Source organism: Amphiura filiformis, chromosome 11, assembly GCF_039555335.1.
Source record: "Amphiura filiformis chromosome 11, Afil_fr2py, whole genome shotgun sequence".
Lineage (NCBI taxonomy): Eukaryota > Metazoa > Echinodermata > Ophiuroidea > Amphilepidida > Amphiuridae > Amphiura > Amphiura filiformis.
The window spans coordinates 9,324,262-9,350,616 of record NC_092638.1 but is presented as its reverse complement, the minus strand read 5'-3'; the positions used below and the strand labels follow the sequence as shown (position 1 = coordinate 9,350,616).

Here is a 26,355-nt window from a genome sequence, read left to right as displayed (position 1 = left end):
TTGTTCAGGTGCAGTTATCCTGAGAGCACGATGTGTGTTCTTGTGCAGGATACTTGACATTGCATATCCCACATAGGTGTATTGGGGAGCTGTTAGGGTTGCCATCCGGTACCGAATTATTGATTGCAGCCAAATGGTGCTTATCCTATTGTCTGCGGAATAAAAGTAAAGCACTTACGGTAACTTTTTACTCGCTGTTCTAAAAGCGCTATATATAAATGCCTACATTTATTATTTTTTATTTATTTCATTTCTCATCCAGTAGGTCCAATATTTCTTTCGCTCGTAAATAATCTCATAGTGTCTGAACGGAGGATTATCATTATTTATATATAACATATTGAAGCAATCTGCAAAAGCATAGAGATACTGAGACTGGAACTTGTGTAGCGCCATCAACAATCCTTCCTTCTCTAGACAAGCGTATTTTGTGCAGGTTGTAAAGTTTTACAGCACTTTCACTCTTCAACCACATATAGCTACATATCAAGGCCCGGTACCAAGGGCCGGGCCTTGACACTTTATGTCACTGAAACAGAAACTTAAAAAAATGATATAGCGCCTTTAATATAACGCCATCAACTTTAAAGGGGGAGCGATATCACATTAGCCTATATGCATAGTCCGCACGCAAACTTTCGTTTAGGAATGACTTCAAAACTCAATAGCCGGTTAACCGGTGGTTTAGGCCTATGCCTGGTTCCTATTGTTCGGAACAATAGAACGCGGTTCTGCCAGAGAGCCGGTGTCGACTGGCAGTTGGGTTTTGAAACCATTCCTTTATCTATATTTAGCATTGTAACCGCTCAATCTGTTTTCCTTCCATTGCGTTCGTATAGACGAATCCAATTTTACGCATTTCTACACCTCAATGGCAGCCATAACTGGGTCCCCGTCGTGTCCATCCCACCTGAAATGTGAAATGATGCAACATTGGCGGCGATTTTAAACTACATTCCATCACCCGTGTTGCACGTATAGACTAAAGAATGATGAAAGTTTATAATATAATTTAACATCGATTTTAAGCGGCTTTAATCAACCAATTGGGCAGTCCCAACGCCAGTTTGGTGCGAAGGGGCCCCAGAAATAGCCGAATGAATTCTGACTCGTTGGTTTCATCTTTATCTTCTGAATTTGCGAACGATACAAGTTCAAAACACCTTGTAACCTCCGGAGCATCTGTAACTTCAAGTATGATAGTACTGTTGTTATAAGGTATACGGGAACACAACTATTACACATTGGTTTTATTCGTGTCTTCATCACATGTTGGTAGCGGTGTTCAATCGCAAAGTATACTGGCGTTTGATCGCTGGCCATTTTTCTGTCCATCGGTGCAAGAACGTGCTCTGGGCGCTACCTTAGGGGGCGACGAATTGACAAATTCAACATCGATTTCCCCCCTCTCAGCGATACGCGATGAAAGTCAAAATGTCGTGCGATTCAAGCGCATTTCAGCACAATCTCATTTGAAAGATCAATTTAAGACTATATTCAACTTCATTATAACTAAAATTGATAAATGGTAGGCCCTATTTGTGCAAATTTTCGCGCGCTCCGAGCGCAATTGTTTCAAGAATGGGGGGGCATTATGGATCCTTAGCACTGGGCGCCACAACCCCTAGCTCCGCCACTAGACCTAATTATTATATGGATCACTGTGCTTAGACCAACATCAGAGAGGGTATGTGTTGAAATCCACGCTTTGGTATGCTATTGTTTCCATCTGTGTCCTGGATACGAGATGTTTCATCTGAAAGAAAACACAATAAATTATTGCTTTCAATATCAAGAAAATGTTAACGATTTCAGTTTATCGATCTGATTATTCTGGATTTAATGTGGCGAAATTAAAGAGAACCTCCAGGAAAATTTGTGGTCATTTTTTTCAGGCCCCCCTCCCCAGGCCCCACCCTTTTTTTGCATCAGGCCCCCTATAACAGTGTTTGTGAACGGTCCCTGCTGCTCTGTTCACTGGATAAACACAAAGCATTTGGCGGATACCATGTAGGTGTAGCTTAGACCCTCTGCTTAGACTTGCCAAAAAATAAGGTTTAAAAAAATTAATAAATTTCATATTTACATATTCCGTAGATATGACTTTAAACAAAAACGTAAGAATTTGAATTATAAATCAATTCAATTCACAACACAACTATGTAGTGGCGACTCCACCGGGGGTGGGGCATGAGGGAAATACCCCTCCCCCAGTCAGTCAGAACTCTTTCCCCCATTCCCCTCCCTTCCCCAGTAAAACCCAAAATTAAGAAATTTTCCCACTTTTTGTGACAATTTTGCGAAAAGAAATTGTTGATTTTGCCCTCCCATTCACTCCTCCCACCCCCACCCCCCCCCACCCCAAAAAAGCCCCGGCCCCGCCACTGCCACTATGGCGATATTGTCCTCAGTTACATAACTTTTTGCTTTTAGAAAATTACAAACAATTATTTGTAACGTGAATCATATAATCTGTGTGTGAATTCTCGTGATCTAATACTGAATTTAATAGGAAGCAAGGTACACAAGCAAAGTGATTTTTCCCGTTCCTGGATTACCTCGCAAAAATATTTTGAATAAGAAATTTGAGCAGGAAAACGATATACATAAATTAATTTGTAAACAAGTTATTTATGTTTTTATTTCTTTATTATCATTATTATTATTATTCGTGTTTTTATGGGATGGGGTCATGGAATTTTTTGTGTTTGGTGCATGGATAAACTTGAATTATAATCAATTGTTTTATATAAAAAGAGATAAATCTTCTATACGTACCCTCACAAGAATTTGTCCAGATTTTGTTTTTGGGAATGCATTTGCATATGATAACCATCCAGCAATGACAAATATAAAAACCAGGATCGATGGTAGTACTAGTATCCATGGTGATATGTGGAAATGAGGAGCATGAGTAGAAAAGGGATAACTTTGTGTAGCATCTGAAAGAAAACGAAATGAACTGTTAATTTGTTAAATAAATCCGAGTACTATCATGCATGGCATGGAGTCACTTGTTTTGGAGTTGACATTATCGCATATCGCATCCTATATCAGAACCCGTATCAGATAATTTAATTCACAAATTCAGTATGTCTTTTACTATATCTCATGTATCTGAAGCAAAGAAACTACTTAATTTGAGACGTTAGTCGATCTAGTGAAAACGTGGCGAGCGAAAAATTATGGGTACACGACATATTGTTGGTCGAAGCAGCAAAAAATAAAATGGATTTTCATTATTTAAATCAATATATTATTGAAAAATAACACTGATGTTTTGCAAAAGTTCATTCTTCAAATCATATACTTTGAAAACGTGTTTGATTTATTGTTGTTAATGAGTTATGTAGGTTTTACAAAGGTTTTTATTGTTTCAGCCTCTTTGTAACATAACGCAAGAACCACAGGACCTACAAAAGTATATCTGCGATATTTGAATTCTTCTACACGCTTGCTATGAAATGATCCCGGAGAAATGATCAATGCAATTTTTGCCAAGCTGACAACCATTCACAAGATGCTGTGAACTACCAAATCGCAACAGTTTAAAATACCCAGCAAACATGCAAAAACGTTTTAAAAACGTTTTAAATAAGTTATATTTTGGCTTTTGGTTTAGGTAAAAACGTTTTAATAACATTAAAATGTCGGGTTATATGTCAGGTCATGATAACGTTTTAAAACGTTTTGTATGAAAACATACTACAACAATATTTTTTAAATGTTTTCAAAAAATGTTATTTTAAACTATTTTTGCAAACATTGTTGCCAAGTATTTTGTCAATACTTAAATAACATTATGTTAAAATATTTGAACCCAGCAAACACAGAAATGTTCTTAAAATGTTTTTTTTTTTCAAAACCGTTTAATAACATTTAAATGTCGGGTTATATAAAGGTCATGAAAACGTTTTTAAGACGTTATTGCAAATATTTTGGACAAACATTTTTCGCAAAATATTTTTTCAACCCCAAAATAACATTCTGTTTAGAATGTTTTGTATCAAGTTTTCAAGAATGTTTTTGTAATGTTATTAAAACGTTTTTATACCTTTTATATAACCCGACATTTAAACGTTTTCTGTAAAACATTTTTGTTTGCTGAGCAGTAGATTATCAAAAAAATGTTTTGTAAAGTTATAAAAACGTTTTATACTCTTAATATACCCTTTATATAACCCGACATTTAAACGTTTTCTGACAACCTTTTATAACCTTTTGCGAATGATGTCGAAAACGTTTTGTGTTTGCTGGGTAGTTGCTAACCTTAAATCATTTCATCCACTTCTACGTGTGAATATCCACTCGTATATTTATTATTTGCACTAAGATCAGCTGATCATATAATAGTCTAATAAAAAATGTCAAGTAGTATTTGAATAAGCTACAGTAGGCTATAATAGGAACTTACTTGCTATTAAGTCTGTAGTGTTTGGATAAGCTACAGTATAATAGGAACTTACTTGCTATTAAGTCTGTAGTGTTTGGATTTAAAGTTGTCATCGCTGACGCTGTTGCCGTTGTATTTGCATTCTGTTTTGTGAAATCTATGAAAAATCACATTGGAAAGCCTATTGTAAGAAGCAGAAGGGTCAGGGAAAGTTGTGAACTTGCGGTCATGTTATTGTTTCAGCCATCCTTTGTAATATGATACGCTTTGATAGGTTTGAATTATATCTATTTCAGCTCCTGTGACACCTCCTTAATTTTATTAGACCTTTGGATGCATTGAAATAGATATTTCACTTAGAAAATCCACGCGACAGGGTTTTCTTGCCACTCCAGCATGTCCAGTGAACATTTGCCAAATCCTACCTGGAAAATATGTACAACTTAGGTGTCTCTGGAGTTGGAACAGGTCATAACGAGTTTTCGGGTCATTTCAGACAGTTCTGTTCACTGATATCCTATATACATGTATTGTTCCGAGGCCGTGAACTATTATTAGAATTCTGAAGAATTGTCTGAATTATTAAATTGTTATTGACTGCTACAAACCCTATAGTACTATATCACTGTAAATATATATTATATATATTTAATAGAGTTATCTTGTACATGTAACACTTTTTAAATACGGATAAGTATATTTACCACAGCTAAGGTAAAGCAGGTACACCGCGCACTAAATTAACAAATTTAAACACTAAATTAAACACATAAACACTTCTAAACACTTAATGATCAAGTTATATTAAACACCACGTTTATGAAATAAATTTCTATTCAAACAATATACATATAGTTCATGAACAAGGTGTTTAGTTCTTGAAGTAAATATACATGTTTACTACCTATTTTGATGTGTTTATCGTTTAGTGTTTAGAGTGTTAATGTATGTAATTTAGTGTTTAAATTTGTTAACTTAAAATCTATCTCCTATGTAGGCCTAGTGCTAAACACTAAGCTGCGTTTAAAAAGTGTTACAAAGTAAATATATTGAAGTATTTAAATAAAGTGTTAACCTAAACGGTTTTATTCACAGTGTATGCACATGCATTGGCCACCAAAACATTACAGTGCATGCATATGATGTATAAGTGTAATTACCAAGTTATCATCATGATGGTAATTTCACATAATTATAAACCAAACAATAAGCAGTCGCACTCAGCTGTTCTGAACTGCTGGAGTCTATGCACTGGTAACTTCTCGATTGTTAAGACCATTATAGAGATGTGCAAATTTACACATCCAAACCCTCTTGAGATTGGGAAGCAATATTTATGATATCAAAATAGTGTCACTTACCTTCAATCTGCTGCGTTAATGCAACCCAAGAGAGAGATAACGAAATAGTTAGAATAGACATCATGTTTTCAATCTTTCTGTCAAGTTACATTACCAGGTACTAAATATATATAAGAGACTTAAATCCTCATGATGATGATGGCCATATATGCGCATAATGGCTCTCTTATCGTACCGTTTGGCAGGTTATGCTGTATATAAGCTGATACATGTAGACATAATGTAAACTCCAGTCCATAAATTCAGTCAAGCAAATAATAATTAGTCATGCCATTTATTTGTCATGCATGCATGATAAACATGTTCATGCAGTTCTCTGATATTTACTCATGAACATTAAACAAGGCATGCTGTTCAGTGAAAAGATTTTTGAGGTCTTTAATTCAATTCACTTCTTGCTGGGTGACCTAATTTTGCATTATGTAAAGCCCGCTGCATACTTTTTTATTCGACGTTGACTATTCGACACATGGAAGTAAGACTATTCTATCTAATTATAGGCTGTAAGTATATTAAACATGCTTACTTCCATGGTATAAAGAACACTTTCCGCAGAAATATATGGTGCACCGATTTAATGACAAACCTTGGATAAATGGTTCAATTCGTAGACTCATATTGGAACGAAATAATGCCTTCCAATCAGGTAACAAGATGTATTATAAACCTCAACTAGAAACAAAGTTATTTATGATATCAAACAAGCAAAAAAGAACTAAACACAAAAATGTTGAAGTTTTGAAAAAGATGCAGCCTGGGAAATGGTATAAAAATATCAGATATATTACTGGTCACAACAACATATCTGGTGATTTTGACTTCCGTCATTTTTGGGTATACATCTTAATAAATCGCAATATTATACCCTAATCATATAATCCTTTGATAAAAACGGCAATCTTATAAGCATAGCTAGCTGATCTGTCTGAATGATCTCAAATCGGGTTACAATAACAATAGTCTTTCCATAGGCGTACTCCCGGGGGGATGGGGGATTCCAATATTTTGCCAGGGGGGATGGTCCACACAATGTTGAGGCCTGATAATGGGTTTCTGACCAAATTAATCACATATTTGCCCATTTTAGCCCCAAAAGTGCAAATTTTCCTGCGCATTTATTATACTTTTGCACAATATTTCATCAGTAGCTTCAAAATAGCAAAAATTTTCGCGCACTTCGCGCGCAATTGTACCATAAACTTATTCTGTCGCCAAAAGGTGCTGGATTGACTATACTTCAAGGTTTTTTTTCCAACTCCACCCCCCCCCCCCATGTCAAAAAGAAATCTACGCCACTGATCTTTGTTTGGAACACGGAAGATCTGGTGGGCATTTCTGATGTAAGGAGTAGGCCTACGGATTTGTAAACATCATTCTATTTTCATGGGGAAATAGGCCCTATGTGATCTATAAATGAAATAACTTTGGACTCAGTGAATTTTGTTTGGCTAAATTTTTATCAAATTTTATAACGAACAGCAATGAACTTCTCGGTTAGTATTTCCCCCAGACATCGGGTTTTTTCGCCAGCAAACATTCGTAGAAGTTTTCAGAAGATAAAACATTGATTAAAACAGATTTTGGAATAGGAATATATTAATGAATACGCGTCGAACGAATATTTTACGTCGAATAGCCTTTTTGGAGTAGATATGGACCTTTATTTTGTGAACGAGTTTAATGTGTTACGTTCGTCTCTCTTACAAGAGCAAATTGAGTCACGATTGGTTTTTTCTAGAGGATGGTATATTTAGGTGTACGCCACGCTGAGAGAAGTGTGGCATATTGGTTTCAAACGGGTAACACGCGCAGCGTATAATGTTGAGCAGAAATAACTCGGCTAGCTTGAAGTATGTTTAAACTCGTGTTTCATTCAGGGTGTCAAAAAAAACCTGCAACCTTTGGCGAAGTTCTATGTCCTGGAATGGAAAACCTGCATGTTATTAGGGCAAATTAACTTTTGCGCACTATGGTATAAACCGGCGAAATTAGCCTAACATAAACTAGACTATGCTATAGTCGATTTTTGATAAATAAAAATATGTTATTAATCACGATGAACGCATTCAGTTGAACTCGAAATTATAATGATATTTATTACATCAAAATGCTAGTAAATGGTTATGAAAAAAATTTATTTAATTATATTAGTGAGAGCAACAGTAAAGGCTTATAATATTATTGGATGCAATATATTATAATGACACAAGATTTTAGAATCAACTAGTTTATTAATCGCGAAAGTCCGAGTTAAAAAAGAGAAAGCCAACAAACAGAGGGAGTACGGTGACTAAAAAGATCAGATCAGACGTGAAAATCTATCAATTGTGCTCACATTAGGCCATATAAAATTAATATTTTGGTTCTCGTCCTGAGGATTTTCATGAATTGATGAGGGAGGGAGGTGTTTTTGTTGTTGTTGTTTTTTTCAATGTAAAATCAGCATTGTCAGTAGTTTTCGGTCTTTTCCAACAGTGCTTGAGGAAACGATGAGCCACTTTTTTTTTCAAATGTGAGATTCTGAGGGATAAACCCCCTAGAGTACCACAAAAAGACTTGGAAGTGATCCTTGTTCTCTAATAAACTTATTATATGTATGAAAAATTCATAAATCATTCCAAAGTCTAAAATAATTGAAAAATCTAAAAAAAAAAAAAAAATCTGACAAATCCCAGAAATTGAGGAAGGAGGGGACGAGAACCAAAACATTAATTTTATACGGCCTTAATTAAATCAGATATGCACAATGTGGACTACGGAGAAGTCTAAACGTAAACATGATAAAAGGAAAATTAACGCAAAACGTACTTGTGTTTAATATCGGCAACATATGAACGTGTTGTTGATAACACTTATTTAACACTTCAATGCGTTGTAGTGTTTATCAATATCTTAATCCCATTATTGTTTTGCTAATACAGCTCTGTCGTATTCCGATTTTAACTGAATCTTGCCACAATAGCCATCAATCAATTATCAAGCCCAATCATGCCACGTAATAATGATCGGGTCAAAGGTCATTTAGGGGTCACAAGGGTAAAAATGTGATTTTTAATATATATAGGCCTATCCGTATAAACGCCTTTTAAGTGTTTAAAAAGGGTTAACGTTTGTTCATCGTGACGGATTGGATGATTTTCTTGGAACCCTTAAATTATTTAATCGCCGCAACTGCGGCACTGAGGAATAAATTGCACAATTAACAAAGACAACAAGAATGATTATTTCACAATAAGAATAAATCAATATGTGATTTTCTTCTTATTTTAAATATTTTAATACATACATGCATGTACTTACAAAAGCGTCTTTTAAAACTTACACATAACACTGTAGACTATACGAATCAATTCTTATGATTGTGGTGACAAGTGTTATGACTTTTAATTGGGGAACTAGTCATGGGAAAGAAGAGCGAGGTACCAGATTTGGGATGAGGGAATGGACGGAACGGGATCCGGAATGACTAACACAAAATGAACCAGATGAAACAGAACTTAGGTATATATTAATTTATTAAGAATTTATACATCCTCAGATAACTGAGCAAAATACAAAATGTGTGTGTTTTAATAATGAGTCTTATCAGAGTTAATACATCGCATCATAAGTATAATTGAATATGATTCACGTGCAAGACATGATGACACATGATGCAGTCATGGTCCATGGCAAAGGCGATTCGACCTTTGTGGCATTAAACCCAGTTAACAGGAAATTAATCCAGTAAATCGATTCAGTAAAGCAAATAAGCCCGGTGGTTGTTTTTGACGACGGTGTACTCGAAATTAAAAAATAGGGTATATTTTTGTGAATCATGATAAATTGATAATGTTGAAATCCCAAGAAATCTTACCATTTCTCGCTCAATTTACTCCCGGATTTCACTTTTGTGAAACTTTTTTGCCTTCCTAATATCCCGGCCTAAATATTCAGCAACACGCTCGACTCAGTTTTATTTGTTTCATGGTTTGAATACACCGATTACGTCACTGGGGACTTACCCAGTTTGGCCGCTGAATTCATGGGACTTTTTTCATCGGCTTTATTAATGACGCGCCGGCCTCCGGAGCCTTGACAAACTGGGTACTCACAAACCAGACCACAAACTCTTCGTGGCAAATGCCAGAAATGCCGCGATTATGACGAGTTTGATGCATCCTATTGGATGTATTTGTATATATTTTTCTGTTATTTTCCTCATTTATATATTAAAAGGACAACAGAGTTCTCCTCAGAAAAGAAAATGAATCAGAACAAGTGTTTTTGCGTGTGTTCTTGAAATGTTAAAAAAGGGGTACTTTTGTAAAAGTGTACTTGAAATGCAAAAAATAGGGGTATTTTTTAAGGCTAATTTGTACCCGTTTTCGTGTAAAATAGGGGTAAAAATGACGAAAATGTTCTTGAAACCGCGCAAAATAGGGGGGTATTTTTGACTTAGGGAACGATCATGCGTTACGCCTTTGAATGTTAAGTGACGACACCGGGCAAATAAGCTCATGCATTCGATCACTAACGGCAACAAGCTTCGGTCGATTCCCCAGCTGCAGCGTGTGTAAACTCTAATTTGCATAGAGGCTGTACGTGAAATTATTGATTGGCTCCAAACAAAGGATTTGAACCGGTGCACGTAATCATGGCGCAGTGCAGTCCATTCAATCAAATGTTGTCATCAACCTATTTGATCGCAGTGCATTGTTATGTGTGTGAGACGAACTGTCGCGGTTGATTGCAATCAAACAAACGATGTCTTATGTATTACTTTGTTCCGTGATGAAAATCGTGATGTTTTATTCAATCACTCTTGAAAAATGTATTTCTTTTGTAGGCCTATTACTTTGTTTTGTGATGAAAATCGTGATGTTTTATTTCATCACGCTCTAAACAATAATTATAGTTACATGCATTTCAAGAAAAAATCTTATTAAAACGGTAGGCCCTATGTTGTTTAGAAAAAATGTAGAAAGTGATGATGATGATGATGATGATGATGATGATGATGATGATGATGATGATGTCTCCAAAAGTGTCCCGGGTTGTTTTTCTTGCCCTAAATCGTGCGTATCTATTAATAAGGCACTTCAATAATCAATAATCAGTCCCGTGACGGCCTCCACTAACTAGCTACTAACTTGGGTTTATGGGCGCTGATATTTCATGTTCACTGTCACTTATTTATCAGAAAAGTGCGACCATTTGTCAATCACCTACAGTACCCAATTTCGGCATACTATATAAGAAACTCATCATGATGATTGCCAGAGAATAGTTAAAATGTAGCTTGTACCGTTTTTTGTGGCATCCTTCAGAAGTGAGCGGTCCGATACCAATATTTTCGGTCAAATCTCCATTCAATTAACACGGGGAGTTGGCTAGCTATGCCTTGCCCTCACTCATATTTTACAAAAGTGCGACTATTTCTGAACATCTAACCTAGCTGTAATTTTAGGTCATGTTAGAGAAATATATTTGCTAGAAGTTTGGAGAATAGCTAACATATTGGCCGGTTATTTTTCACACAGTGATGTTAACTAGGCAAGTGCCCATTCTTCCAACGTAGATCATTTGTAAAGGTCACGAGTCAATGGTGAGAGCACTGTGTATTGTGTATAGGAAAACGGACAGTAACTGCAGTATCATGATGCAGTCATGGTCCATGGCAAAGGCGATTCGACCTTTGTGGCATTAAACCCAGTTAACAGGAAATTAATCCAGTAAATCGATTCAGTAAAGCAAATAAGCTCATGCATTCGATCACTAACGGCAACAAGCTTCGGTCGATTCCCCCAGCTGCAGCGTGTGTAAACTCTAATTTGCATAGAGGCTGTACGTGAAATTATTGATTGGCTCCAAACAAAGGATTTGAACCGGTGCACGTAATCATGGCGCAGTGCAGTCCATTCAATCAAATGTTGTCATCAACCTATTTGATCGCAGTGCATTGTTATGTGTGTGAGACGAACTGTCGCGGTTGATTGCAATCAAACAAACGATGTCTTATGTATTACTTTGTTCCGTGATGAAAATCGTGATGTTTTATTCAATCACTCTTGAAAAATGTATTTCTTTTGTAGGCCTATTACTTTGTTTTGTGATGAAAATCGTGATGTTTTATTTCATCACGCTCTAAACAATAATTATAGTTACATGCATTTCAAGAAAAATCTTATTAAAACGGTAGGCCCTATGTTGTTTAGAAAAAATGTAGAAAGTGATGATGATGATGATGTCGATGATGATGATGATGATGATGATGATGATGATGATGATGATGATGTCTCCAAAAGTGTCCCGGGTTGTTTTTCTTGCCCTAAATCGTGCGTATCTATTAATAAGGCACTTCAATAATCAATAATCAGTCCCGTGACGGCCTCCACTAACTAGCTACTAACTTGGGTTTATGGGCGCTGATATTTCATGTTCACTGTCACTTATTTATCAGAAAAGTGCGACCATTTGTCAATCACCTACAGTACCCAATTTCGGCATACTATATAAGAAACTCATCATGATGATTGCCAGAGAATAGTTAAAATGTAGCTTGTACCGTTTTTTGTGGCATCCTTCAGAAGTGAGCGGTCCGATACCAATATTTTCGGTCAAATCTCCATTCAATTAACACGGGGAGTTGGCTAGCTATGCCTTGCCCTCACTCATATTTTACAAAAGTGCGACTATTTCTGAACATCTAACCTAGCTGTAATTTTAGGTCATGTTAGAGAAATATATTTGCTAGAAGTTTGGAGAATAGCTAACATATTGGCCGGTTATTTTTCACACAGTGATGTTAACTAGGCAAGTGCCCATTCTTCCAACGTAGATCATTTGTAAAGGTCACGAGTCAATGGTGAGAGCACTGTGTATTGTGTATAGGAAAACGGACAGTAACTGCAGTATGATTATAATCGTCATCATGTTACTCTAAATAATCATCCTGAGCACGTCTGAGCTATACGTCTGCTTGGGTCGCAGGGCTAACGAAAGTAACGAGGAGTGAAGACAAGGGGGTGACACTAAATTCACGGTTGTTCTATTAGCAACGCAAAACCTATGAAAAATTCCGCTGGTTTACTAGCTAGAAAGTGAGGACAGTTATCGATCCGTTATGAATAATTCATGTTCGACCCCTTGGATCATGTTAATTGCTATTGGCAAATAACAACGTTGTTAGTTTTGCGAACTTTGCCTGTTCAATGAGAGTATAGCGCGCCCTCAATACATCTGGGCGCAAACCAGGCGAAAACGATCCAGTTTAATGAAATGGCGGACGGATATTCCCATCAGGCACCAGTGATATGTTTGTTTCAAAGAAAGTCTACTAATTTGATATGAAATGACATTTTGCAATAGCAAAGTCAAAATTAGGACTTGAGGTCAATAACATGAAGGAAATACGTGACAGAGGCAAGGTGTGAAACACAAGTAGTATTTGAAGTTAAAATAACCTTTGATACCCGACCTGACCTTCCATAGCTTTCCATCATGGCGCCTTATTCGTCTTTATGTATTTCTATATGCTCTCAAGTAAAATAAAATACCAATATGCACTAAGCAGACAGAATGTTACTTGGCTCCAAGCATGAATTATTGATTTTATACGGAGGTAAAGAAATACACAGTTGCCTGCAAGCCGTGCACCATACTCCAAATACTTCGGTAAATCTGAATAATGGTCACATGTAGACATATCATGTGTTCGGGAAATCACGTGGCAACATTTTAAGATTTCAGACTTGTTTACTAGTTAAATTGTCATTTGTACTGTTGATTATTTATCTTTGTTAATTAATATATCTTTTAAATGCTGATAAATCGTGGTTGGCTGCCCATATTATATGTTAAATTCAATGTTTTATGAATATAATTCTACCACGCAGAGGGGGTCACACAGCATAATTTCACACTACACGATTTAGCTAGATTTGGAGCTCTGCACTTCAAATTCACGTAAATTTCAAAGTTTATACACTTAATATATTTAGGCCTAATATAATACTTATTTTTTTGTTATAACAAACTGGAACACGAAATGTTCTAGCTTATTACCTATACAGAAAGGGGGTTTATACACATTCACTCAGCAATTTGACATGCCTGGCGCATCAAGACATTCTCTGTCTGGATAACATGACTGTCTCCCTCAATACGTCTGGGCGCAAATTTAAATAACAATACGCTATTTACATATGAATGCGGCTTCATGCTAATGTCTAGTGCCGCTTCCAGGCCTATTCCGTGGTGAAGACTTTATTAACGCAGAAACAAATCCTTGCTTCACTCAGTGCAATTGATGCATATATACGTATATAAAACGTTCACTTGATGAATTGTTTTCATGGCTTTCTGCACTATGATCAATAATCAATTATTGACTGAATTATCGTCACAACACAAGGAACGACCAATAGAACGAGGAAGACCACTAAAGAACGACCTGACAATAGAATGAGGACGACCAAATCACGTTATGCAATTGCAGAAAGAACGGACGGCAAGGGTGCTAAAAAGCTGTAATACCTAAACAGTTTAGGACTCAATGAAGTTTCCTTCCATGTATTTCCCTGTTTAATTCTTTTTCCTCCACTCGTCTTGGTCTGTTCTTATCCTTTGCTATATCATGTGTAATGTATGTCTTTCCATTGGGGGGTGTTATTCCTTGACGAATTTCAGCCTCAAGCTCCGTAGAAAGACTAATGGCTGAACTACTATCAGTAATGTAAAACAACATACATGACATAAAGCCATTTCTTTTCATGACAAACATTTTAGAAACATGACGCTTCGCATAATATGCTAGCGGTCAGGCTCGTGAATGAGCACCCTATATAATAAAGTACAAGTCCAATTCTAACTCAGTTCAGTTGGCATAAAAACGAATGTACAATAGTAAAAAAAGCGAATGAATACACAATAAAGTCTAAAACGTGACGGGTGACGATTAATGATATATTTAATTGTTCAGAGTTCAATCAGCTACACCCAGCAACTACACCACCAGATTCCTGTTGCGGCCGCCTGCACAGCCTGGTATTGTGCAGTACAAGTGTAGTACCAGTGCAGTACCACTGTATAGATCATCCTGTGCATTATGCAGTAGCTGCATTGATACTGGTACTCTGTGAGAACCAGCCAGGTACCTTGGTGATGGTGTACCTGTGCAACCGTCCCAATAGGAATCTTGTACGTAGTGTAGGCCTAATGGGCGTGTGTGTTCAACACCAGAAATGACAATGCAAATACTGGGAAAGTAGGGTTAAGGTTAAAGATGCTTCATTTGAAAACAAAACGTGATTATAATTAGAAATTGATTTTGTCATGACAACAAGTTTGATGAATTGAGTTTAAATGTGTACCAGTAGCCGTAAGCCTATTTTGTTGTATTTATATAAAAAGCTATAAAATTAATTAACTTATGTAACTAAAATGAATCGCGTGCGACGCACGATTATCATAGACCTACCAGTATTTAAAAAAATGGGAATTGCTACTACCAAAGCGATTCAAATATGAACATATAATTCATTACTTTTGTTTCGTTTTGTTTAAATCAATGCCTTTGTGATATTTTACTTATACCACCAAGGGCGTAACTTCGGGCGGGCCCACCATTTTACAGCATGCAAATTCTAATGTATAAAATTTAAACTATAAACAAACGTTATAATATTTCAGAATTAACATAAATACTATGTACAATAAAATCTACAGTATATATATCCAAGTTGGAATGTAAAGTCATATCTCAGTATTGCCTCAGTGAGTCAAATTGTCATTCGCAGTTACTTTCCTAATAAGGAGACGAATATCACTTGACTGAGCGTACACACAAGGTAAGTTCAGATTAAATCAGTTCTTTTTCAACTCCTCACGTTTCACTGTTCTGACTAAAAACACTTATTCTTGTATTTCGGGTACTATTACAGCTAAGCTGAGATGCATATGTATTGGCGGTGCTATTACTGCTAAACTGAGATGTATACGCATATCTGATATCAGCTCCATTACTTGTTGGTCTGTCGGTGTACATATAATACTCAAGTCCCTGTCCATCTTCAGGGCCAAGAGCCATTGGTCCATGCCACGCATGCGCATCAGATCCACGCAAATGATAACCATAAGAACTCTCCTTGACTTTGTAACTTTGTCCATGGATGTTGCACTCAAAGGGAAAGTAAGTTTTCCAGGCTTTCCTGACGTCTTGTGACCGAAGGCAGAAGAGAATGAAGACAAGGAGTCCTTGGATAGAATTGAAGATGCAGAAGAGTAGTTGGAATAAGAAGGTTGCTTTATCAATGGCGAGAAAACCAAAGACCCAGGTTAATCCAAGAAGTACTGACATTACTAACGCATTCTGAAGGCGACTAATAATCTGTAGGTTGCGAGAGAAAGAAATGTATTGGAAAATTTATTATTCATAGCATTGGTGGGGAAAGCATATGTGACCCAATCTGATCCACTCAGACTAAAGTCGGAAATTTAGAAAATTGCTCCATATACTTACTGATGTTGAACACCCAGGGGTCCACTAAACTTTTAACCCTTCGTAACTCAAGTAACCGTTCGTAAAGTTACGAATACCCAACACTAGACGTAACTTTACGAAAGGATGTAGTACACTCTTAAAAATCCCTAGTCACTTTTGACTAGAAACTAGTCAAATTTGACTAGATTGCGGGGTGCAATAGGATCTTGTCATTTTGACTAGGATAATCTAGTCGACAGGAACGACTAGGGAGTCTTGTCAAAACATGACCAGAATATCTAGTCATTTTTTTTCACTTTTGACTAGAAACTAGTCAAATTTGACTAGATTGCGGGGTGCAATAGGATCTTACTAGATTCTAGTCATTTTAAATTCTAGTCATGTTAATTTGGGGAAATGCATCATCTCTTGTCCGCTTCACGCTAAGAGAGGAACACTACGCCTCAACACTGTGGTGTTAATAGCCATCAAGTGTATTTGATAGCATGGTGACACGTATTACAGAAATTATCTATAAAATTACGGTCTTAAAAGAGGATGGCAGAAAATTATAATGTATTTGCTTGAAAATATAAAATCTATGGTGTTAAATAGCGTTTGCCCTGTGTTCTTCATCCGTGGTTTTGTTTCCTATTATTTTAACTGAGTATAATATTTAGGATTTAGAGAAGGTCCTCCAAACACTAGCACTCATCACAATAATCATTTGTTACAAAATTGTTACCCAATTTGTTACCGAAATTGGTGTGAAAACTCACACCAAATTCTGCATCCTCGACTTGGAATTGACTAGAATTTCTTCACTAGAATTTATGACCAGGCGTAAATGACTAGATATGCGTTGACCAGGCATAAATGACTAGATCAGCGTTGAAATGATTAGAAAATCTCCTCAAAATGACCAGAATCTCGTCAAATTATTTTGACTAGGATTTCTAGTCGAAAAAACGACTAGGTATTTTTAAGAGTGTAAATCCCTATGACTTACGATGGGTACCGTTCGTAAGTGAGTTTAGTGAAATGGAACTTACGACTCGTCGTAAGTTACAAATGATTTCGAGACTTACGAAGCTTCTTAAAGTTTTGTGAAATGGACCCCAGGTCTTTTGAATACTTGGTTGCAAAGTTATGAACCTTTTATCCATTTTTTTCTGTTTTCTATTGTTTTTCTCAGTACTTTCTGCCTATATCTCAGATTCATTATTGCTGAATTTAACCTGATTGGACCAGATCTGGTCACAGAACTGTGCTAAGTAACATTACTTTAATGGTTTATTTCCAATGCATAGTCTACAGTACATATGCAATGACATTACACATGTTACATTATCGTATTTCCCAGCGTATAAGCCGCACTGTGGATGGACCTAAGCTTCGTGTCCCTATTGTGATCAATAGAGTCATCTTTAAAGGTTTATTTTATTTATAATTATTTATAATTAACACTTGGTTTGGTAAGCATATTCTTTTACCAACACATTTGGTTAATATTATTGCTTTTAATAGTCAACTACTCTATTACCAGATTTAGGAAAAACACACAAAAACAATGAATACGCCATTGCATTACCTGTTCCGATCTTCCTTTCTTTTCCATCGTACTAGCACACTTGCTTCCCATATTAGATGGTAGTAGACTCTTGACAACCAATCCAAATGTGATGAAATTATGGATGAGAATTAACCCTATAGGTAACATCAAACCGTAATACAATGGGTAGCCAGGACGAAGGAAGCAACTGTGAAAAAAAAGAAGATATCATTAGCATGGTAGTGGTAAAATAAGTACAACGGAGTTTAACTTCTCTTCAAATGGAGAAATGTAGCTTGCTTGTACTGATGAACCTAATATGAACCGTTTCTTTGTACTCGCTGAAGAGGGCGACATATGGAAAGTGTTGAGTGTAAAGACGGTTTGCCGTCGTCAATACTATATTTGATTTGTTTTGACGAAAGATTGTTGATGGTTAAGGAATAAATATTTCTCAGCAAAGGTAAGGTAAGTCAAGTTGTCCATAGTTTTAGGAAGAATTAATTAATCATTTTAACTTACCGGTGATATTCACACATTTAAAGGTTATTATGTACTGCTACTGATATCCGTGAAGTCTATTTGAAACTCTTTATAACTATTAAATTCTAAGATACCGTACGAAGTCTTAATAAATAAAATCAAAATCAAATGCAATAAACAGAGATTTTCCCTACGAATTATCACTTACTGAGATTCGCTTTTGTATTCATCTATCGTTAAGGCGACGCAGATTGTGACAATGATTGTTGGCAATCCTATTAAAGTAGAGGAAAGGATACATTAGGTATTATGTTAGGATGAATAAATACAAATCTGTATTGTCAGATAAAGCTCATTCATTACCCTATATAGACTACTTAAAGAAATCGAACCTATTTTACGTAAACACATTCAATAAAACCATGACACTTGTTACCAGCTGTCATTGACAACCAATTGCCTAAAGCGAAGGTCACTTTCTGGAAAGCTGGACTGAACACGATCATTTGATGTAACTGATTGCCTATCATGACACCTGTTACCAGCTGTCAACATTTGATAACCAATTGCCTCAGGCGAAGGTCACTTTCTGCAAAGCTGGACTGAACACGATCATCTAATGTAACTGGTTGCCTATCATGACACCTGTAACCAGCTGTCAACATTTGACAACCAATTGCCCCAGGTGAAGGTCACGTTCTGGAAAGCTGGACTGACCACGATCATCTGATGTAACTGATTGCCTATCATGACACCTGTAACCAACTGTCAACATTCGACAACCAATTGCCCCAGGTGAAGGTCACGTTCTGGAAAGCTGGACTGACCACGATCATCTGATGTAACTGATTGCCTATCATGACACCTGTAACCAGCTGTCAACATTTGATAACCAATTGCATCAGGTGAAGGTCACGTTCTGGAAAGCTGGACTGACCACGATCATCTGATGTAACTGATTGCCTATCATGACACCTGTAACCAACTGTCAACATTCGACAACCAATTGCGTCAGGTGAAGGTCACTTCCTGGGAAGCTGGACTGAACAAGACCATCATGTAACTGATTCCTTCCTGGGTACAGCCCTTTACTGTACAACAAACTAGTAAACTAATCACATGAGAGACAGGGAAAGGATTCCTTTGGGAACTAAGCTGCCAAGAAGAATTCCTTCAAACTTAACGTACTTATAGTTGTTATGATATAGCTTGTAACATAGTAGTGCATACAAGATCTACCAACAGCGACGAAATTTCACTTCTGTGAGAAGCGCCAATCAGGTATAACCAAAATGAAAGTTAGGTAGCATTTAACAAGGCCCTATATTAGTTGCCGGATAAAAATTGTGTCAGAAGCGCACGTCATCTAACCCAAATAAGTCATCTTACGTTAATATTTATGTTTTCTTACCCCAAGCGAATAAGCACGCCTTCAGCATGAACTTTGATTCCGTTCCTTTAAAGACACGCACCAGAAGTAGATACATATTCCTGGCCTCTACCGCCATCCACGCTAGTGTAGTCAGTGTAAAGTAATGCAGCAAGGCAGCTATTATGAGGCACACGGTGCCGTTACCTGTGGCTTCTATGCCACCAAGGAACACCACGTAAAGAAACAAGAGAGAGAAACACAACTGGATGAGAATCTGACGGGGAACGGCTTGATCGAAGACTCCTACAAGACAAGAATATACAAGACATACATGTAAGTATTAAGGTATTTGAAGTACATTAAGGAAGTCTTTTAAGACTTACATTAAAACACTTACATTAGGATATTTGGTTAGTCTGATTTGACACAAAGTCCATTTGTGCGAAGCTGACTACTGAATAGGCTTCTTCATCATCAGAAGTTGTAAAAGTTTGAAGCTAAAAGAAGCACTAGCCTTTGTCATGCGTTTTCTTTCCAACATTAGGGTTAAATGTTAACATTCTCATACCTGAGTGCAAGTAGCGTAGCCAGGGACAGAACCAACCCAGCAATAGACAAGACACATCCTAGTTTAGTGATAAAATCCAACACGAATCCTTGTACGCCTTCACTTCCATTGCCAGTCATATCCTAATTGAATAGAAATCAGAGCTAAAATTATACGAGAAAGGCACCACGTTTTAGTCATTATGGGCATGTTTCGAGATGCAACTTTGGTTGGCATTTGCAATACCGTACTGGAATAGCTGGTGAATTCGATGAATAGCATAACATGAACATACAGAATAGTTAATTCAAACATTGATGACATGACATAGTAGCAAACATGATACACTTTATTAAAGAGGAAGTCCCGCCAGAGCAGTTCTTCTGAGGTGAACCAAACCTGCCTGGTTATCAAATTAATCAGTGGCAAGGTTATCTCTGAATTTGACAGGTGCTAAATGATGTTTTGATGTTATTTTATCAATTAGCACCTGTGAAATTCAGAGATAACCTTGTCACTGATTAATTTGATAACCAGGCAGGTTTGGTTCACCTCAGAAGAACTGCTCTGGTGGGGCTTCCTCTTTAATCTACAATCCTGGTCAAAAGTAGTTGGAACACTTGCGTTTTGCTTTCTATTCTAGTATCAACATTGACTTTTTTAAACGTTTTACGAAATTCAAACGTTCAAACGTTCAAACGTTGATAATTATTGTGCTCTTGTGGATTTGTGCTTTATCACTGTTTATATCACCGTAACTTGCTTCCGGTGTAATTGTGTTTGTTATATTACATTGTGATTTGAGTTGGGAACATTTGTTGAACATTGTTGCTCAAAATATTTCAGAATATAACCAAAACGAGGTGCCAATCACAGGTTGCATAACTTGTAAGTGTATTATTGTCCTGGACAATGCACTTATTGCACCTGGACAATTTTCCATACAGAGCTCCTATCATGTGGACGGAAGTATTGCCCGAAAGTATATTGTATTCTGGTATTGGGACCTCGACAACAATCCATCCATAGCAGCTCATACACCATGTACATGCAGGTGGTTGTACATAATTATTGTAATTGGTATTTAGGTAATACCAGGAAGGAATGCAATACTTTCACGTGTTGCACCTGGTCAACATTCCATCCATAGCAGTTCAGCTGGTATTTAGATCGATTTGACGCTATTAAAGGTACATACCATGCAGTACTTTCACGTGTGACACCTTGATAATATTCCATCCATAAACAGGTGGATGTATATTGTAAATCTGGTATTTTGACAGACTTATGACGCTAGTACTTACCAGGAATGCAATACTTGCACCTGGACAACATTCTATTGTATTGAAATTCTAGCATACGGAGCATTTTGGCAACATGGCAACTTTAAATACTCTTGATTTCTAGTATTACCCCTATATCTATTAGAAGGAAGGTTTGAGTTCGTTAGTGTTACATTGCAATAATCACAATGCTGCTTGTGATAAATAATATTTCTACCCCAATTATTTTGCAGAATGATTTGTAACATTAATATTTGTAACATTAAAATTTATGCCCCAAATCTAAAAGGGGGAAGTAAGTTGAACACTAAAGATCTTTGATGTAACATATGTAATGTTGGTGATAAGTGCAGGAATTGCCGATTGTTGTATTTGCAAAATGTGACATTATGGAAACTAAAACAAGGAAAAGAACTACACACATCAAAAGTCGTATACATTGATTAAAACACTGATTTAATTTGCAGGGGCAATTAATATTTAACATACTAGTATACTAGTATGTGTGTGTGTGTCTTTTATTTTACGCAGAACAATTACAGCATTCATGATCAGCCAAACTATATATCGTAGCATATTTGACTAATCATGTATTTTCTACAGCATTCTTTATTTAAAAATTACGTTTTATACTGGAATATTAGTGAATCTAACGACCGTAAACACTATGAATATAATTATGTAGAGCTTGTTTCCAAACCATGTTAAGTCCACGACCACATGTTTCTCATTTACTTGTGTGATACAATCACAATTACTTTGACAAGTTTGACATTAGCAACAATGAGTTGTACCATCAACAAATTACAAGCCACAAGAATGCTGCTTAACAATATGCAGACTATTGTTCTCATTTGGGAACCAAAGGCCTCACACAGTATTGTTACTGTGCATAAATCCACTTTTTGCTTTGTAATGGTGCATCCAATTGAAATTACTATACCTAAAGTTAATTTTTTATTACTTCCGTGGTCCGGGTACGCGCTGGTGAATTGCGATCGCGTAGTAAGTGACAAGGTCGCCTACTACGCGCCGCGCCGAAGACCAATGGGTCAACCGGCTTGTTGTCAAGTGCGTTAATCTGCCAATCAGCGTGATTGTTTATTTCTTCTGTGGGTACGCTCGTCTACGCTTGGCGCACAGCTCGGACCACGGAAGTAATAAAAAATTAACTTTAAAGCATCACAACTCATTGCAATATCGCACGCGTAAATCAGAATTAAACATGTGTTTGTGGACTTAACATGGTTTGGAACCAAACTCTTCATATCTGTAACCTACCATTAACACAGCAAAGCTAGTCAAATGGTAACAATGACAGACCACTCTATCATCAATCGTACCAGTATAATAGCAACCCTTATCCGACCAATCCCCGACGCCGTCTTCTAGAGTAAAATCCCAATATACACACTCAGCCTTTCCAGTAGATTCGTTCCAGGCCTGGTGGATGAATTTAAAAACATGAGCAATATCATTAAGAATACTACAAAGTTTAAGATTTTTAAACATGAGCAGTAATAGGAATACCATACTATAATGAGAAGAATGAAGTAACTGTAGAACACAAGTGAAGTGCCCAATTATTTTTTAAAGGAGTTTTTTTTTTAAAAGGAGTTTCTTTAAAAGGATTGAGAGACAAGCTATACCTTGTTATTGTTGTTTATTTACCATGTCACTTAATAAACTATTAATATCTATGATGGGTACCGAACTAGAAACTATGAAGGGCTTCCAAAGTTCCCACAAAACACAAAAGAGTGGATTGGGACACCCACCCTGCTCTTTTCGAAACTAACTATACCATTCACTCATACGAGTATGATATATTGTACATGATGGCAAATAATTCCCTCCGAAGGACGGAGTACAAAGCCAATAACCCAGCAGGTGGTACCGCTGGGTATTTAAACACTGTACATCATGCACCAGAGGTGAGTGCCCTAAGCGCCACACCAAAAGCCGTCTGAAAAATCTGAACTTGCACTTATTGTAGACCCCTTTGCCTCCAGTTGATTCATATTAGATCATAAACTAGAATCATAAACTCTATATAAAGTTCAAACTGTTAAAACGTGCTCAAAACAAGTTGTCAGACATGTAAATATATCCCGTCATATAATATTTTATGTATTTTGGGTATTTTGACTACATAGTGAGTAACGTGACTTGGTGCTTAGTGCGGAGACAGCAATTTGTCTCTATGCATTTATCAGCATGATCATGCAGTTCATATCACTGCAACAAGAGAAAATCTCCTAGTATTTCAAACCAGAAGAGATGTAAGGAAAAGAGGGAAAAGCACTTCTGATTGCTTGCATGAAAAAACAAAATAAAGAAAAAACACCAAACAATATATATAAGACTCTTTGATGAATGTTCCTTCTAAGAATAAATTGGTTCGTGCTTCATGCGTGCAACAAACAAACAAACAAACAAATGTTACCACAGAAAACATGTTTTGTCTAATCCAAGGGCGAAAAGTGTGTTCCACCAATGCTTATTTCACAGTTCACGAATCAGCCCAAGGTCTTGACAGCATATATGAAACTTATTTTAAAAAGTCCCGTTGAAAAACCCCTAATTCTAAATCACAAAGACAAGAATGTGTTATGCACCATGTGTCCAATGCGCACCCCGGTCGTCAACTCTCTTAATCTTAAACAAAAGTGTGAAGAGATGATCTGAGGGACCAATTGCCAAAAGAGTATAAATTGCATATCTTTAAAATAAAGTACTAGCAAAATAAACTTCAATTTCCTGTTAATAATGTCATTTTAACAGGAGATTTTGAAAGTAATATCGATTGTGTAAATTTCTGTAACTCTTTTCGGCATGGTCGCTCAAATTACATAAGAGAATAGTTTGGCTACCTACTTGATGAGGAGAGAATTCAATGACAACCGGCTGGGTTAGGTTAGCTACGGTGGGCCCCTCCACAGCGGCTGATATAACTCGCCCTGATGTACTGACGTTACGGTTCGACTCCCTCATGGCTTGTAACCGCTTGGATTTGAACAGGCGATCACTTTGGAAAAGAATGAAACTAAAATGGACATTGGAGTCGGGACGGTTTGAAAGACCTGTAAGAAAGAACAAAATTATGCATTCAGGTCAATAATGATTACCGGTATATGCCTACTGCATTATTCTTTGCAAAAAAGGTTCAACTTAGAACCTCAGGAAATAGGGCTCTAGCGTTCAAGAACCCAAAGGTTCCTAATAGATACCAAAAAGGGTCTAAAGACCCTTTGGAGAACCTCTAATAGGGTTCCTTAAAGAACCTTTAAAGGTTCTTCCTGGACGACAGCCGAAGAACCCAACCCTTTCTTCTAAGAGTGTATCATCACATTGACGACGGACTTACAGTGATCCAACTAATTTAACTCTCTTCACGCGGGTGTCGACTGCAGACGACATGTTTCAAAATGTTTTTAAAAATTTAAGAATTTCAGAAATGTAAATTTTCATGACCATATTTGGAATCAGCATGAGCAATGCATTAAAATGAGTACAAACAAGCCTAGTATTGGTTAAGTAATTCTTAAGATAGCTCTTGATATTTTGAGAAAATATTTCAAAACTTGAACTTTTTCCGTTGAAGCGCATGGCTAGCATCCAACTTGAACGTATCGGTGGTTATTGTCTTTTTGAGCTTCAGGGCTGTCTATATTGTGTTAATGTCAGAAGAATCAATTATAATTATGCCTTCTAGAAATTGATATGTTGATAATTGCCTAGTTTGCGCGCAAACATAGTAATAGAGGGCAACTCATCAAGGATATTGAATAATGTTATAATTTTATCAACGACTTCCGGAGACTGAACTATTAACATCTGTGACAGGTTTGTTTTTCACAGGGTGTTATTCAAAGTTTATATGTTGGCTGAAAATTACTAAAAGTACATTGCGAGTCATCTATGTTCCATCACACACTACTGAAACAGTATGATGATGATTATTATTGATACTTATTTTATGCTGTTCGTGTATAAGAACATGAATCCTATACCATCATCAAAGAACTAGAACTTAATAAGTATTGTACAGATAATAGTGATTGTAAAAAGAAATTAGCAATATTTGCCATTAATTTTGCATAACTCATGGACTCATTAATGGTGAAATAAAAGTCAGCTTCGAAGCTGGGAACAAAAGCAGGTGAAGCGCTTATGATTGTTATGTTATATTATAAGACTAGCATTAACCAGGTGTTGTCAATTAAATTAAATTTATATAAACTCCTAGCTCTTCAACAAAAGTTTGGAAAGCTTTTTCAAGCATCTATAAATCTCAGATTATTTGTCACATGTTCATATCGTGTTGCATATCAATGGATAGCTACTGTATTCCCCTTTACAATGACGCCCCATTTGAAACAATCACCCTTTTCACGTCTGAGTAAACGTCTTGTGAATGTGGTGGGATTTCAAACAGAATGTGCCAAATTGACCATTATTCTGTGCAGCAAGCTGCAATCCCATATCTTCACAATCTGGGACCTAATGCAAATCACCAAGATGACAAAGCTCGCCCCATACCTCACGGAGCCAGGGTAGTCAACGACTACCTACAGAATATGGGAGTAGAGAGAATGGAATCCCGGGAATGGAATGGCCTGCCATCAACCCAGACCTCAACTCGATTGAACATGCACTTGTGGGACCAGTTTGGTGTTGCTATACCAGAATAGCCACCTGCGACTGACTCCTGGTTGAAGAATGGAATGCCATCCCACAGCAATGTGTGATCAGGCTGGTGAGCAGTATGAGGAGAAGGTGTCTGGCTGTTGTGTGTCTGTGTTTGGCTTTTCAACCCGCTATTGAGGTTAGTGACTGGCATATTCTGTTTGAGCCCTACTACATTCACAAGACGTGTACTCAGCCGTGGAAATGGTGATT

General features: G+C 36.8%; 2 protein-coding genes across 2 annotated transcripts in view; both read right to left on the bottom strand.

Moving 5' to 3' along the window:
• Positions 1-487: 487 nt before the first annotated feature.
• On the bottom strand, positions 488-5,956 carry LOC140164324 (uncharacterized). Its single transcript, XM_072187600.1, has 4 exons — positions 5,755-5,956; positions 4,467-4,550; positions 2,779-2,942; positions 488-1,756 (listed from the first exon to the last, which is right to left on the bottom strand). The coding sequence occupies exons 1-4, from the start codon at positions 5,816-5,818 to the stop codon at positions 1,679-1,681; spliced, it is 390 nt and encodes a 129-aa protein (XP_072043701.1). The 5' UTR covers positions 5,819-5,956; the 3' UTR covers positions 488-1,678.
• An 8,058-nt stretch (positions 5,957-14,014) lies between these two features.
• LOC140164323 (uncharacterized) overlaps positions 14,015-26,355 on the bottom strand; it is a 37,030-nt gene continuing 24,689 nt past the window's right edge. The window contains 8 exon segments of the mRNA XM_072187599.1: positions 14,015-16,123; positions 17,808-17,976; positions 18,460-18,526; positions 19,663-19,903; positions 19,905-19,926; positions 20,192-20,313; positions 22,735-22,896; positions 24,331-24,536. Of these exon segments, the coding sequence (XP_072043700.1) occupies positions 15,620-16,123; positions 17,808-17,976; positions 18,460-18,526; positions 19,663-19,903; positions 19,905-19,926; positions 20,192-20,313; positions 22,735-22,896; positions 24,331-24,536 (1,493 nt within the window). The 3' untranslated portion in view covers positions 14,015-15,619.

Bases quoted from the DNA above. Each gene is read 5' to 3' on its own strand.
- LOC140164324 (XM_072187600.1), bottom strand. From the start codon at position 5,818: ATGATGTCTATTCTAACTATTTCGTTATCTCTCTCTTGGGTTGCATTA. The intron at 4,551-5,754 runs GTAAGTGACACT...GATTTTTCATAG, and splicing joins ATTAACGCAGCAGATTGAAG to ATTTCACAAAACAGAATGCA. The intron at 2,943-4,466 runs GTAAGTTCCTAT...GTTTTCTTTCAG, and splicing joins CACTACAGACTTAATAGCAA to ATGCTACACAAAGTTATCCC.